The sequence below is a fragment of the Alosa sapidissima genome, chromosome 8, assembly GCF_018492685.1.
Source record: "Alosa sapidissima isolate fAloSap1 chromosome 8, fAloSap1.pri, whole genome shotgun sequence".
NCBI classification, from domain to species: domain Eukaryota; kingdom Metazoa; phylum Chordata; class Actinopteri; order Clupeiformes; family Clupeidae; genus Alosa; species Alosa sapidissima.
Window position 1 is genome coordinate 35,750,817 of NC_055964.1, and position 17,533 is coordinate 35,768,349.

At 42.8% G+C, this 17,533-nt stretch overlaps 1 protein-coding gene across 2 annotated transcripts in view; it reads left to right on the plus strand.

Annotated features, from left to right (window-relative positions):
- LOC121715131 overlaps positions 1–17,533 on the plus strand; it is a 315,706-nt gene that overhangs the window by 285,422 nt on the left and 12,751 nt on the right. For both annotated transcript variants that reach the window (XM_042100520.1, XM_042100522.1), the window contains 2 exons: positions 15,404–15,577; positions 16,028–16,201. In XM_042100520.1, the coding sequence (XP_041956454.1) occupies positions 15,404–15,577; positions 16,028–16,201 (348 nt within the window). The remainder of the gene's footprint in view (positions 1–15,403; positions 15,578–16,027; positions 16,202–17,533) is intronic.

Here is a 17,533-nt window from a genome sequence, read left to right on the forward strand (position 1 = left end):
CGCCAACTAGTGTTGTGTGTGTGCAGGTGCACATTCTTTGATTCCATTTATGGACCCCAAAAAAGTTTCAGAATAATCTCCTGGCGAAGCATGAAAGACTGTTAGATGGCTTACAAACACTATTCCTTTAATGCTAAATACTCAAACACTATTCCTTTAATGCTAAATACTCAGGGGCCAAAATGAAGGAAGCAACCCTGATGCGGTCAGTGACCAGTTCACCCAGGAGGACCTCAATCACATATTCCAGGTTTGGATATAGCCGTATAGTACTTTGCACTGTGGCACTGTTTGCACACAATAATAATACTGATAGATAATAATATTTGTATTATTAATATGACACTGGTTATTATGACTGCCGCTAGTGGTCATAAAGGTTTAGTCAGAGTTTTTATTTTCTTTCAGATTTATTTTCAATAATTTTGTGTCAATGATTGCCGGACCACTGAAAGACCTTGATGGGCATGTAGCCCCACTAGCAGGACACAGAACCATTGATGTTTGTTTTGATCCTTCACCCACCTGCACACACACACACACACACACACACGGGCAAATCTCAACAAAGCCCTACTGTAATGAAATATTCCAGGAATGCACATACCCCAGCCCACCATCAAATATGGTAAACAGGTGAAATCTGATCAAATATGGTGTGGTAAATCTGTGCCACCACTTCACTCAGCTCAGTTACAGGAAGTCCATCTTCATAATAGCGGTGTCATGATGCCAAACATTCAGTGGTCGGTACCAATACCAGTCATATTACATGATTCTTGATGCCAAATTCGATACCACAGTAAAACAAATTATTTTCTAAGATCCCATGTACTTGAACTTGAATAAGACATACAAAACATCGTACAATAGAACATAAAACATAATATGGTCGTAGTGCAACTTAAAGCGTAACTCTCGCCAAAATGCATTCTACTCGCGTCAAACCATCCTCTAGAAGAATAATTATGTCTAAAGCGCCACTTTTAAGCTTGTCTGTGTTGTCGTTTTCGGGTGAAATGGCCTTTTGTATGGGAGGTTACATCGCACGTATAGTGATTGTATAAGAGCTTGCAGATCGAGTCTTATATTCCCACCTAATCTATGATTAGTAGTCATTGGCTGCAGGGCAATATGTCCAGAAAACCATGAGGGGGCGCTAAACCTGCCAAAAAGGACAGTTTCATTCTCCACCTTAATTATAGGGCTGTAAATGGGCTTGTAGAATAACATCTGAGCATTTTTTGACAGACCATAGGTCAGGGCTATTCAATTACCGTAGTGTAACCAGATATTTGTACACTAGATGCTTGAGAAGAAGATCATCACCTTTGTGAAGAATGAGGTGAAGAGATTCAAGAATATTGTAAGTCCAGATTACCAAGAAAACTTTGAAGGTAAAGAGCAGGATGAGAATGATGCCAGAGAAGGGGCTCTCAAGATGGCACTGCACTTCCTGAGGAACATGGAGCAGACAAATATCGCTGACAAACTGCAAGAAAGTAAGAAATGTTCCTTTATTTGTATTTGCTTTGGTTTTCATCAATACGCTACATTAGAGAAACAGAAATGTCACTGGTGTCAGTGCCTAGTATTGCATTTGTTGTGAACTGTATGTCTGTGGTGTCAGTGGCTTGCTAAACATGGTTATTTTGTATGTTTTATTTTCTTGTGAATTAGATAAACAGGATGTAGTTTGTCAAACTGAGCTGAAGAGGAATCTCAAGAACAAGTACCAGAGTGTGTTTGAAGGAATACCCAAGCAAGGGAGCTCTGCTCTCCTAGAAAAGATCTACACAGAGGTCTATATCACAGAGGGCGGTAGTGGAAAAGTCATTGAGGAGCATGAAGTCAGGCAGATTGAATCCATATCCAAGAGACCAGCTGGACAGGAGACATCAATCAAATGTAGAGACATCTTTAAGCCCTTACCTGGCCAAGACAAGCCAATCCGATGTGTCATCACAAAGGGAGTAGCTGGCATTGGCAAAACTGTCTCAGTTCAAAAGTACATCCTGGACTGGACTGAGGGAAAAGAAAACCAAGATGTCCACTTCATTTTTCCGCTGCCTTTTCGGGAGCTCAACACCCTGAAAGAAAAACATCTTTCATTGATGGATCTTCTCCACCACTTTTTCTCAGAAATAAAGCCGTTAACGTTTCCCAGCCAGGGAAAGTACAAAGTGTTGTTCATCTTTGATGGTCTAGATGAATGCCGACTCCGACTAGACTTCTGGAGAAATGAGATATTGACTGAAGTGACACAGACCACGTCATTGGATGTTCTCCTGACAAATCTCATCAAGGGTAATCTACTTCCCTCTGCTCTCCTTTGGATCACTTCTCGACCAGCAGCAGCCAATCAAATTCCGCCTCAGAATATTGACCGAGTCACAGAAGTACAAGGGTTCAGCGACCCTCAGAAGGAGGAGTACTTCAGAAGGAGAATATGTGATCAGAAACTTGCCAACAAAGTCATTTCTCATATTAGATCATCAAGAAGTCTCCACATTATGTGCCACATACCAGTGTTTTGCTGGATTGCTGTTAATGTTCTTGAGGTTCTTCTTGAGATGCCTGAAGTTGAGCAAGTTCCAAAGACTCTGACAGAGATGTACACATATTTCCTTGTATTTCAAACCAAGCAGAGGAGTCTGAAGTTTGAAGGAGTTTATGACACAGATCCACAGTGGAACCGGGCTAGTCTGATCGCTCTTGGAAAGTTGGCCTACGAACAGCTGGAGAAGGGCAACCTGATCTTTTATGAAGATGACCTGAGTGACAGTGGTATTGATGTCAGAGAAGCAGCAGTACACTGTGGAATTTGCACCCAGATCTTTCATGAAGAGTCAGGCCTTCATCAGGAAAAGTTGTACTGTTTTGTGCACCTGAGCATCCAGGAATATCTTGCAGCTTTGTATGTGATCCTGATGTTTATAACGGAAGGGAAAGATATCATGTCCCCACAGCAGGCCCCCAGAGCTGTTGAAAGCAGTCCAGTGCATAACTCCATGACGACTTTGCAGAAGAGTGCTGTGGACAAAGCCTTGGAACATGAAGATGGGCACTTTGATCTTTTCCTCCGTTTCCTTCTTGGCCTCTCTCTGGAATCCAACCAGAAGCTCCTACGTGGCCTACTACAGAGAGTACACAATGAAGGCAAAGAGGAAATAACCAGTTACATTAAGACAAAGATCAGGGAGATTCCATCATCAGAAAAAGTTGTCAACCTGTTCCACTGTCTGAATGAAGTCAATGATCACTCCTTAGTGACGGAGGTCCAGAGCTTCCTGAGTGCAGGGACACTTTCAGCAGCCAAACTCTCATCCACACAGTGGTCAGCTCTCGTGTTTGTGCTTCTGACATCAGAAGAAAAGCTGGATGTATTTGACTTGAAGAAGTACAGCAGATGTGATGAATGTCTCCTAAGGCTGCAACCAGTGATAGAGGAATCCCAAAAGGCTCTGTGAGTAGGATAGCAATATGTATTGGCAGAAATGGAGGGAGGTATATTGTTTAAGTTGATATTAAGTGTGATTAAGAGAGTCTTCTCCAGAGAGTCTAGTAACGAGTGGAATGTTTTTCCCTTAAGGCTGAACAGTTGTGGGCTCACTGAGAGGAGCTGTGCAGGTCTGGCATCTGTCCTCACCAAAGCATCTTCAAGGCTGAAAGATCTGGACCTCAGTGACAACAATATGGGAGACAGTGGGGTCCAAAAATTATGTTGTGGACTGGGTAACCCAAACTGTGCACTGGAGACACTCAGGTAAGACATTTACACACAAACACTGCATCCAACATTGCATGACCATGCCTACTGAATTTAAACTGATACAGAGCATAGGATTGTAAAATAAATGGGTCTGCTTTAATGTCTTTGAAATGTACATGAATAATAAATAGAAGTATGTGTATACCTACAGTGCCTTTAAAATGTATTCACCCCCTTATAATTTGGTGCTTTTGACAAGAATTTACAAAAAAATATGCCTCTTTAAAGGTGCAGTCAGCAGTTGCACAGGAAGTTGCATTTGGGTCATTCTGTGTCAAATTAAATTAGGAAAAATACAAAATGAGTTTCAAATACAAAACACCGTTTCAGATGTGGCTCAACGTTTGTATACTTAATATTTAGATCCCAAAACTGTAAAATATTTTTGTTAAATTCCAATGTTTTCATAATTTTCTTCACCCTTGATCTTTTTTTAGACTCTCAGAAAGGCGTTATCTTGGAGGCCATGTTTAGGCATTAATATCTTGAAAAGTATTATTCCCAGCCTGCTCAAACTTTGTAAGGTGAAAGACAGACATGTTCTCAGTATGATTAGACCATTAAGAGTTTGTGCTGCATGCCCATTAGTTTTAGATAGGGCCCTACATATCGAACAAAATGCAAAGTTGGTGACATTGAGGGTCTTCTAAACTCAGTTTTTGTATCCATATAGATAGATAGATAGATAGATAGATAGATAGATACTTTATTGATCCCTAGGCGAAATTCAAGGTCACAGTAGCATACAGACAGTGTTGGGAGGGTTACTTTCAAAACGTATTCCGTTACAGAATACAGAATGCATGCCCAAAAATGTCATTTGTAACATATTCCGTTACGTTACTCAATCTGAGTAACGTATTCTGAATACTTAGATTACTTCCGCATTGAATTGCATTTTATAAGTGTAGGAATGAGGCCATCAAATCTTGCTTAGGCCTACTAAAAAGGCCTATTCTGGTGTGTTGTAAATGTAAAGCCAACTAAGCTACCTGATACAACTTTAAAATAGCAAGGTGACCACTAAAACTACAGCAGGCGACTAGGCTAATTAAAACAAACAAAATAAATAGGCTACTTTAAGGGCGTAGCCATAAATTATAATTAAGGTGTGCCTGTGAGATTTTTCGGTGGCATCAACCCAGTGAGGGGCGCATATGACAGGTGGAACGCAAATGACCCGTAAAGGTAAACACTATAGGCTATATCAGTGCTCTCAAAATGAACGTGATCGTGTAATGACAATCAAAAACCGCACGTTAAAATATGCTACTCACAACAATAATCTTCAGAGGCTGCACCATATAATTCATTTTAAAAAGTAAATGTAGATCTAATTAGAAGAAAAAAAAAATCCATGAAGCTATTTTAAGTTAGAATAAAAAACTTAGAATGCAGTGCCTATTTTAGAGATTGGTTTTATTGTAGGTCTAAATCAACACGTGAACTAGGCTTTGTTTATTGATTAGCAAACTGTGTAACCGATTGGCCGAAGTAGCTTGAGCTATTAATACTTGGGAAAATATCCTTTGAACAGACATCAGGAATTTGCTGTGCAAATAGTCATTTCAGGGTCTCCGATGATGCGTCCATAATGCGTGCTGGCTGTGTTTTGAGGCTAGTGGAAGACGGCGGGGCTTGGATTTAAACATGGAAAGAATTTCATCATAGATTGCTTTCAGGAGCTTCTGGGAAATGGAGTTGCCTTCATTTATTTAGAGAGTGAATACACTTATGAAACAAAGAAGTATCGTCATGTAATCCATTGATTTCAACAATGTAACTATATTCTAAATACCAACTATTTAACTTGTAACTGTATCGGAATACAGTTACTTATAATTTGTATTCTGAATACGTAACGCCGGTACATGTATTCCGTTACTCCCCAACACTGCATACAGACAACATACACACACACACACATTCACTAACAGCAGAAAAAGTAATTATACCGATCAAGGATCAAGAATACTTTTATTGTCATTCATCTTGTAACATGTTGAGCGAAATACAGTACTGAGTTCTCATTAGATCAGGAGGAATTTAGCTCTGAATACAATCTAATAAGTTAAAATCAATAAATAAGTAGCAATATTAAAAATCTAGAGACACTAAAAATACTGAGACAGCAGCATTGGAGTAGCAGCAGATAGTTAAAGTGCAACATATTCAGGGCCTGGTAGGGTCGGCAGTCAGATAGTCTCACAGCAGTATGTGTGTGTGTGTGTGTGTGTGGGGGGGGGGGTCTGAACCTTCTGGTCCGGATACAGAGAGACCTGTAACACCTCCCGGAAGGGAGTGGGGTGAACATTCTGTGGGGTGAGAACAGTCTTTGATAATGCTGCGCACCTTACGCAAGCATCACTTGCCCTGGATTGCCTCGATGAAGGGGAGTGAAGAAACGGTGATGCGTTGGGCAGTTTTCACCACCCTCTGCAGTGCTTTCCAGCCGGAGGCAGAGCAGTTGCCATACCATACAGTGACACAGTTGGTGAGGATGCCCTCGATGGTAGAGTGGTAGAAGAGGGCTTTGAACCAGATTTTTTTGCCGATTTGGTTCTTTCTGAACAGAAACACCATTTTAACGTTTCCGGTTTTGGTTCCGACCCTAAAATTGATGTTCCCGAACCGGTTAGAACAAAAAAATATTGTTCCTGAACCGGTTAATAACGTTCCATGTCAGCTGTCGGACAAAAATATATGTATGCTTTCAAACTGGCTATTAATAGTCACAATATTGTCTTTTAGACTCTATCCTACAGCAAGGGCAGTCGTGGCCTTGGTTAGCACTCTGGACTTGTAACCGGAGGGTTGCCGGTTCGAGCCCCGACCAGTGGGCCACGGCTGAAGTGCCCTTGAGCAAGGCACCTAACCCCTCACTGCTCCCCAAGCGCCGCTGTTGAAGCAGGCAGCTCACTGCACTGGGATTAGTGTGTGCTTCACCTCACTGTGTGTTCACTGTGTGCTGTTTGTGTTTCACTAATTCACCGATTGGGTTAAATGCAGAGACCAAATTTCCCTCACGGGATCAAAAAAGTATATATACTTATACAAACAATAAAACACTAGGCCTCTGCTTTATACAAACTGCATGGTGTCTTTCTATAGCCTTTGGCCTGAATAATTTCCTGGTCAAATGAAAAATGCTGTCATATATACAGTACAGGGTTTCGAAAAAAAAAATGAAATGTCCGACAAAATTAAATCTCTCCGGTCAAATTGTCCGATTGAAATTGGCTAATAATCCTGTCCCCTAACGCAATCTGATTTTGAGAATAAGCATTGCATACAATAAGCAGCTGCATTTCAAATAGGAAGCGCACGCTTAAAACGACCATGTTAAACAACGAACATGAGTGAGGCGGTTCAAACATGGCCAGGCCCAGGCAGACTAGCCTTAAAAGTTTTTTCACTTACGTCTGAAGCCTCAGATGTCCGGTCAACTCCACCACCAACAGATAAAAAGCAGAAGTGTCGGGCGTATCTGTCGGAATCAGTGACATTGGAATTGGAAGTGGAGTTGCGGGGGGTGCGGCCGCTCCAAGACACTGTCATTCTCCGTGTATACTGGACATGCAAAGTGTTCTTTACCCAAAGCATACAGTAGGCCTATGTGTTATCTGTCTATGATCTGCAGGGTACTGGTCCGCGGATCATTTCTGGCACAATTAAACGGTATCATTGAATCGCGGCCGAAAGAAAAAGAAACTAAACATTTCCCAGAATATGAAACATTTCTTAATTTATTGTTATCAAATAAAGAGGCATAGCATTAGGGGGTAGTGGTGTGAGCACTCATTCTTGTGTGTGCGCATCTGTGTAAGTTAAACAGTCACCACTGGAGATAACGTGGGTAGCAGCAACAAACAACGTCGCCTTTTTAAAACAACGAACGAAGCGGACTCCTTCTGTCCATGAAAAGATACTGGTTAGATCTTGTTAGGCATGTTTAAGTTAGGCTAATGAAAATGTTGCATTTTATACAGCCTGATTATGTCATTCTTTAAGCTACATAGCCTGTCTCAAGTTTTCCTCAATTTGACTAATTAAGAAGCGATAATAGGATATTTGACCGGCATATCATCAAAATGTCCGGAAAACGAAACCTCTGCCGGTCACTTTGACCGGCACCATTTTTTTCTAGCGGAAACTCTGATACAGTATATTTTGGGTGGATACTGGTGGATTACGTTTTTCCAAATAAATTAATGCTGTAGCCTTAATGTTTTTTCCAACAATGTTTGTCACAGCCTAGTAAAAAGAGAAAACAGGTGAAATGAAATCTTAATAGGCCTTTTGATTGCCTGCTAGTGGCAAGCTCTGTCTGTCTGCACTCTCCATGCATTCACTGAATGACAGGAGGTGACCCGCACCATTTCATTGAAGACACAAACCTTCCCAGAAACAAAAAAAGAACCGGTATTAACCGGTTACCACTATTTTAAAACATTGTTTCTGTTCCGTAACATAAAAAAATCATAAAGTTTCTGGTTTCGTTTTCGTTCCATGAACCATTTCAAAGCCTTGTGGTAGAAGTTAACCAGTATCTGAGAAGAAAGGTGTACCTTCTTTAGTTTCCTCAGGAAGAAGAGACACTGGTGAGCCTTCTTGATCAGGGTAGAGGTGTTGAGGGTCCAAGAGAGATCCTTAGAGATGTGGACACCCAGAAACTTGAAGCTGGTGACACGCTCCGCCTCAGTCCCGTTGATGAGGATGGGGGTGTGTGTGTCAGCTTTTGACTTCCTGAAGTCACAATGATCTCTTTGGTCTTCTTGGTGTTGAGCCAGGTTGTTGTCAGTGCACCACAATATTAATGCTGGACCGCTTCCCTGTAGGCCTATCTCATCATTGTTGCTGATGAGACCAATCACTGTAGTGTCGTCTGCAAACTTGACGATGGTGTTAGAGCCATGTACAGGTGTGCAGTCATAGGTGAAGAGGGAGTAAAGGAGAGGGCTCAGCACACAGCCCTGTGGTACGCCGGTGTTCAGGGTGAGGGTTGAGGTCTGATTATCTAACCTAACAGACTGAGGTCAGTTGGTTAGGAAGTCCAGAATCCAGTTACAGAGGGAAGTTTTGATGTCCAGTTCACTGAGTTTGGTGATCGATGGCGGATGGTTGGAGGCGATGATGGTGTTGAATGTTGAACTAAAGTCAATTGTCACAAACACCTTGGCTCAAGGGTAAGGACATAGGGAGACTGACACCGTCGGGTAACGTTTAAATAATAAGCTGAAGTTTATTTACAAATATTTATATAAGTCAGTAAGTGGAAGCAACAAAAGATCAAATAAAGTGTCGTGTGTCAGCAATGTGTAGGCTATGTGTAGTGCATAAAGAAAAGGCAATTGGAGTAGCCGCAGCCAGCTCTCAGCAGCGTCAAGCCAGAACAGGACAGAGAGGCTGAATGACAGAGAGTCCATTGACACAGAGCCATGCCCCTCATTAATGGCAATCCACTGGAACACACACTGACAATGGGTCAGAAACGCTTAGGCTGAAACGCGTCTGTGGACATGGCATTAATAAATAAGTAAAGAGAATATACTTGAGAGTGCGTTTTTTCTATTCTAAATCCACTGGAACTCTCCAGCTCCTCCTGCAGGTTGAAAGACAGACATGCCAAACAGGAACAACATGCCTAGTGCTCAGAGGCTCCATAAAGGCAGGAACAACATGCCTAGTGCTCAGAGGCTCCATAAAGGCAGAGGGAGGAAAAGGGGTAACGCCTCACGGCACGGCAAAGCACAATGAACAGCATTTTCACATAGGTGTAGCTTAAGGTGTGACAGGGCGGAGTGAAGTGCCGTAGAGATGGCATCCTCCGTGCTCCTGTTCTGACGGTAGGCAAATTGGAAGGGGTCCAGTGAGGGTGGTAAGCAGATCTTGAGGTGGGCCAGGATCAGCCTCTCGAAGCACTTCATGATGATGGGGGTGAGTGCAACTAGACATCATTAAGGCTCGTTGCAGTGGAGTGTTTTGGCACCGGCACGATGGAGGTGGTTTTAAAGCACGTAGGGACAGCTGCCTGGGCTAGTGACAGGTAAACTATGTCAGTCCAATCCACAGGAGTTTGACATCACTGTTCAGCCATGGCTTCTGATTAGGGAAAGTGGTAATCTGTTTGAGGGTGGTGACACTGTTGAAGTTGATACAGTCCAGAAGGAAGGAGGCAAACACTCTCCAGTCAGTGTTTCCAAAACGCTGCTGAAGTGCCGAGTCAGCTCCCTCTGGTCACACTTTGACAGTCCTCATTGTGGGTTTCACACACATTTCATGAGTGCTGAGTACGTGGGCAGTAGAAACAATGAGGTGGGGGAGGGGAACGTCTTTGTATGCCTCAGCGATGTTAGTGTAGACATGGTCCAAAGTCTTGTCTCTAGTGGGGCATGATACATTTAGATGGAATTTAGGCTGTACAGTCTTTACTTTCAGTCTTTACCCGTGACAATGTAGGCTGCCTTGAGATGCAAAGTTTGTTGTTAAGTATAAGTATATATACTTTTTTGATCCCGTGAGGGAAATTTGGTTGTTTACTGATAGCAGAATGCAGTTCTTTCATGGCAAGCTTAGCGTTAGCATCTGGTATATAGGCAGCCATCACAACAGTAGATGTAAACTCCCTGGGCAGATAGAAAGATCTACACTTCTCGGTGATGGTAGTGTCCGTGCACCAAGTTTTGTTTACATAAATGCACAAACCCCCACCTCTGGTCTTACCGCAGCATCTAGCTAGCTCAATAGGGCTGTTGGGTATTTTGCTGTTAAGCCAAGGTTCTGTGATAATCATGATGTTTCAGTCCATTATCAGTCTGTGTGTGGTGATCTGCAGCCACAGTTCATTAATTTTGTTTCACCAGGGAGCGAACATTGGCTTTGTTTACATTTTCTGGCCCATCTGAGATTCCTTCCAGTCGGTCTGGCGGAGTTCTTAGGTCTCACTGAATTAGCAATCTCTGGGATTACGCTGATAAAGATGTCGGGATTGCAGGAACCGATGTCCAAAAGTTCCTGTCGGGTGTACAATATGTACGCTTATCTGTTTGTACCGAAAATACTTGAAATAAATAAGCATATTACCACTAATTCACAAAATCTGGAGAGACATAGGGCATTGCATCCGCGCTGCCATCTTGGTCATTTAGACCCCTGTTAAAATCCCCAAAGCACAGGAATGCAGAGCACTGAGGAACTCATTGCACCAACGAGGAACCACTGAGGAAAACAGTCTTGAATTAGACCTTGCCTTTATGGCTGGTCTACACAACAGACACTCATCAGAAGACCGCAGTGGGTGATTGGGGCTGTAAAGCTGGATCAATGAGTTGAAATAGCAGGGAGCTGATCCAGTAAACGTCCTCTGGGCCAAGGTGAGAGATCAAAGTTTCAAAGTCAAAGTCAGCTTTATTGTCAATTTCTTCACATGTTCCAGACATACAAAGAGATCGAAATTACGTTTCTCACTATCCCACGGTGAAGACAAGACATATTTTACCAATTTAAGTCCACAGACAAACATAACATTCAAGTAAACAAAAAAGTAAGTAAATAAGAGGGCACATATAATAATGAAAAAAATAAGAGCAGCAAAATTTGGTTGAAATTGTGCATAGACAGTCAATAAAATACTAGTGCAAAGTCAGGCCAATAAAAGGCTTGTGTAGTTCTGTTTGACCTAAGTAAGAAAGAAAGTGACATAGTGGTGCAAGTTATGTAAGAGCAGCAGATGTGTTGTGTTTTCAGGACAACAACAAGTTGTAAAGTGTACAAGTGTGCAAGTGTGCAAGTGGAGTAGTGCACGCGGCCATTGTGGGTCCAATGTCCAGGATGTTATGTAGCTGAGGGTGGAGGGGGGAGAGGAGGGAGAGAGTTCAGCATCCTTACAGCTTGGTGTATGAAGCTGTTGGTGAGTCTGGTAGTGCGGGAGCGCAGGCTTTTTTAGATTTACATGTAATGCTGGCCACTATAGGAAGCCAATGAAGAGTAACTAAGAGAGGAGTTACATGTGTCCTTTTTGGCTGATTAAAGACCAGGGGCCAAAGGTTCAAAGACTTGCGTTGAATTCATACTAAAACAGTATGTACGTGCAAACCTGGAAAGTAGCGTACTCACAGAACAAAAATCTGATGCATGAAACTCTGCTCACGCAGCATTCCACACAGCTTTTCTTTGTAAATCCCAATTAACATGAAATTAAGCGCACATGCACAAGCACTACACTCCACCCTAAATTACACTCATTTTAATATGCTTACTAGAAGGCCTTTCGAGAGCACAGCCTTTGCGAAGAGAAAATGGCTGCAATACTAATTACAATGAAGAATAAATGATGAATCCATCCTTTCGAACCTGCTCCAAAATGTAATAATTGAAATCAGCAAATTAAAAAAAAAGTTTATTTACACCAAATTCAAGGTGAAAGTGCTCCTTTCCGACCAAATTGCAAGAATCTTACGTTTATCATCCATAGGCTAATTAAAAAAACAGTAGGAGTGGCAGAGCGGGGTGGTGGCTGTTAGGGTCAGAGACTGCGGCCGATCCGACCCTGCGCCAGATTTAAAGCAGTCAGGGGGCGACTGGAATGTGAAGAGGGGGCGTTGGCAAAAACCTGCATGCAGCGTGCAGTTGTACACCTACTAGCAATTACCTGATGCTGTGCTATCTCACACATACACACACACAGAACTGCACCAGTAGTGCTATCTCACACATACACACACACACAGAACTGCACCAGTAGTGCTATCACACACATACACACACACAGAACTGCACCAGTAGTGCTATCACACACATACACACACACTGCACCAGTAGTGCTATCACACACATACACACACACAGAACTGCACCAGTAGTGCTATCACACACATACACACGCACAGAACTGCACCAGTAGTGCTATCACACACATACACACACACGCACTGCACCAGTAGTGCTATCACACACATACACACGCACTGCACCAGTAGTGCTATCACACACATACACACACACAGAACTGCACCAGTAGTGCTATCACACACATACACACACACAGAACTGCACCAGTAGTGCTATCTCACACATACAGACGCACAGAACTGCACCAGTAGTGCTATCACACACATACACACACACAGAACTGCACCAGTAGTGCTATCACACACATACACACACACTGCACCAGTAGTGCTATCACACACATACACACGCACTGCACCAGTAGTGCTATCACACACATACACACACACAGAACTGCACCAGTAGTGCTATCACACACATACACACACACGCACAGAACTGCACCAGTAGTGCTATCACACACATACACACACACAGAACTGCACCAGTAGTGCTATCACACACATACACACACACGCACTGCACCAGTAGTGCTATCACACACATACACACGCACTGCACCAGTAGTGCTATCACACACATACACACACACAGAACTGCACCAGTAGTGCTATCACACACATACACACACACAGAACTGCTATCTCACACATACAGACGCACAGAACTGCACCAGTAGTGCTATCACACACATACACACACACAGAACTGCACCAGTAGTGCTATCACACACATACACACACACAGAACTGCACCAGTAGTGCTATCACACACATACACACGCACTGCACCAGTAGTGCTATCTCACACATACACACACACACTGCACCAGTAGTGCTATCACACACATACACACACACTGCACCAGTAGTGCTATCACACACATACACACACACGCACTGCACCAGTAGTGCTATCACACACATACACACGCACTGCACCAGTAGTGCTATCACACACATACACACGGACACAGAGCACCAGTAGTGCTATCACACACATACACACACACAGAACTGCACCAGTAGTGCTATCACACACATACACACACACACACAGAACTGCACCAGTAGTGCTATCACACACATACACACACACAGAACTGCACCAGTAGTGCTATCACACACATACACACACACGCACTGCACCAGTAGTGCTATCACACACATACACACGCACTGCACCAGTAGTGCTATCACACACATACACACACACAGAACTGCACCAGTAGTGCTATCACACACATACACACACACAGAACTGCTATCTCACACATACAGACGCACAGAACTGCACCAGTAGTGCTATCACACACATACACACACACAGAACTGCACCAGTAGTGCTATCACACACATACACACACACAGAACTGCACCAGTAGTGCTATCACACACATACACACGCACTGCACCAGTAGTGCTATCTCACACATACACACACACACTGCACCAGTAGTGCTATCACACACATACACACACACTGCACCAGTAGTGCTATCACACACATACACACACACGCACTGCACCAGTAGTGCTATCACACACATACACACGCACTGCACCAGTAGTGCTATCACACACATACACACGGACACAGAGCACCAGTAGTGCTATCACACACATACACACACACAGAACTGCACCAGTAGTGCTATCTCACACATACACACACACAGAACTGCACCAGTAGTGCCATCACACACATACACACACACAGAACTGCACCAGTAGTGCTATCACACACATACACACGCACTGCACCAGTAGTGCTATCACACACATACACACGGACACAGAGCACCAGTAGTGCTATCACACACATACACACGCACTGCACCAGTAGTGCTATCACACACATACACACGCACAGAACTGCACCAGTAGTGCTATCACACACATACACACACACAGAACTGCACCAGTAGTGCCATCACACACATACACACGCAGAGCTGGTGAGGTGTCTAGCAGTGGAGGTGAGGTGTCTCCTGGGCACTGGATTAGGACATCATCATCTGGCTGAAACTGGAAAAGGAAAGTTCATATAGTTAAATGACTAAAGAAAGAGCTCAGGTATAATGCACAGGCACCTTCCCTGCACCTGCACCATGCACACATTTGCACACACACACACACACACACACACACACACACACACACACACACACACACACACACACACAAGGGCAGTTCAGCCATGCCTACTGGTCGGGGTTCGAACCGGCAACCCTCCGGTCTGAAGCGCTAACCAGTAGGCCAGGGCTGCCCCAGTTAGCTGTAGTCTTTGCAATATATTCAAAACACTCGCACAGACACACACACACACAGACAGACACTGTGCACACATTATTTGTAATATACACACAATCTTATTTAACAGATAATTGTCAATTTGACAGATTAAGTATTTACCCTACTTCTCTCTACAGCCTGTCATACTGCAGTTTTGGAGAGGAAGGCTTCAGAGCTCTTGCATCAGCACTGAGATCAAACCCCTCACACATGAGAGAGCTGTGGCTGAGTTTTAATAAAGCAGGAGACTCAGGAGTCTCACTATGTCTCTCTCTCTCGCTCTATCTCTCTCTCTCTCTCGCAGTATCATTCACACACACACACACACACACACACACACATTTTTATACCGTTAACCAATTTAGAGTTTTGCAGGGGGAAAGCTAATCTAAAAAGTTGTTGCCTAGAAAACCTTTACGCGCACATTACTTGGGAAACTAAATATTGTGTATTTATGGTGCATTGACTAAGAAATCTTTCCTTCTAGGCTGTCTGACTGCAGTATCACAGAGAAGGGCTATTCTGGTCTGGCTTCAGCCCTGAGGGTAAATCCCAAATACCTCAGAGATCTTGATCTCAGAGGAAATGATCCAGGGAAATCTGGAGTCAAACTGCTTTTAGACCTAAAGGAGGATCCACAATATACACTGAGAAATGTCCAGTAAGTATATTTCTGGAAAACAGTGGACAGTCCAGTTGTGTGTCAAAGACTGTGAAAGGCCTCACATACTGTAGAGATCTTCAATGAAACGGAGGAAGTTTCTAGACTGCTTGAAGTTGATTTTTTCTTGTGGGGGAAACACCGTCTGTAGAGATTCAGTTGGTCTCTAATAACTAGAAATGAACTTCATATTTGAATGGACCACCAGATCAGCTAAATCCTGCAGAGAAAACTGAACCCGTAAGATTTAAAGCTGCAGCACCAGACCAATCAGTTACAATAACACAGAAATGGGTAGCAATACATCCTTTCCCCTGAAAACAGCATGTGTAGCAGGTCATCATTTCATTACTGCTGACTGGCCTGATTTGCCAAAGTCTTGGAGTCTTTTTATGCCCACATCAGTGACCAGGTGAGATAAAGGGTTTGTTGTCCTCCTTGTTTGTCCAGGTTCCTGAAAAGTAGTGCTGCTGAGGAAGCCTGTGCTGCTGTGGCTTCAGCTGTGGGTTCAAACCCCTTACTCATGACTACCCTGAATCTGAGTAATCACATACCAGGAGACTTGGCAGTGACTCAGCTGTGTGCTTTACTGCAGGATCCCCACTGCACACTGCAGACATTACGGTTAGTGGATGTTGTTGCATTCACATAAAAGAGCTGTGGTTAAGGTGGTGTTCTGTGATGATGTTATAAAATCAGTTATTGTTTTCTTAATTACATTAACATTACACTAGAAATATCTGAAATTAATTCTATTTCCTTTTTTTGTTCCATATGGAAGTGCAGTTTTGTGAAATGTACTGTATAGAGTGTTGTGTGATCACTACAGTGAGGCTGTTTCATTGTAAGATGCTCTGATGTTTCTAAGCAATGATAATGCAGTGAATGGACATAAGCTTCACACTGGCACATGACATCACATTTCAGTAGGGTAGGAATTTCACGGCGGCCACGTCGTTGCCCCATGCGTTGGCCGTGATGCCCCTTTGAAAATCAGAGGTTTACAGGCCACTGTGGCCTTGGTGCCCCCTTCTTTCAATATTCTGCTTTGCGTCCGACTAATAGCCCTCCGACTTTATTTAGCCTATGGCCTGTCAAAATAATTTTAGCATTCACAGCGCAAATTAATTTAGTCTTTTACGCAGTGGAGAAAGTGACAGTGCATGGCAAGAAAAAAAGTGCGTCCAAACTCACCCATTCTTCACAGTTGAACTACTCCTGAAACAGCCTACTCATCACACAGACATCAAAAGTATAACACATAAACGAGCTTTTCCTCAGCTTTTAAATGATGTTAGCCACTAATTGCTGTGGTGAACAGTTCGCGAGAAAAGTAAATAAAATGATTTCGTTTAATCATAATTCTACATAATGTTCTGCGCCCATCTCCCTAACCATTCATCTCGGTGGAATACTTCACGAACCCTTCGTTCAACCCAGGAGAAAATATATATAGCAATAAACAGCAGACCTTACCGACCACAAAGGTGTAAAGCAGTCCCCTGTACAGTTAGCCGTTCCAGAGTAATCCGGTTTTGAAGTTTCACAATGTGTTTAAATTGTTCTACATGTTTTCATAACAGGCCAAATACAAAATAAATGTTACAAATATTGCCTAGATATCAGTAAATATTAAAATCAGAGGATATACAGCTGACTAAGAGTTTGTGAAAGTAGCCTTAATGATTACAAAATGCTAAGCATGCATCTAGGCTATTTGAGTTTCTTAAAGCTGAGCTGTGCCTAAATTGTTCAAAACATGATTTCATAACAGGCCAAATATAAAATAAATGTTTAATATAGCCTAGATATCTGTAAATATTAGATGATCAGATGATGTACAGTTATATGTAATGTGTCATGTTTCATGTTTTTTTTTTCATACAGTGATACAGGTCTACTGCTGTGAATAGGCTAAATACAGCTTTGATCATTTTGCCTACTACTATATAGTTA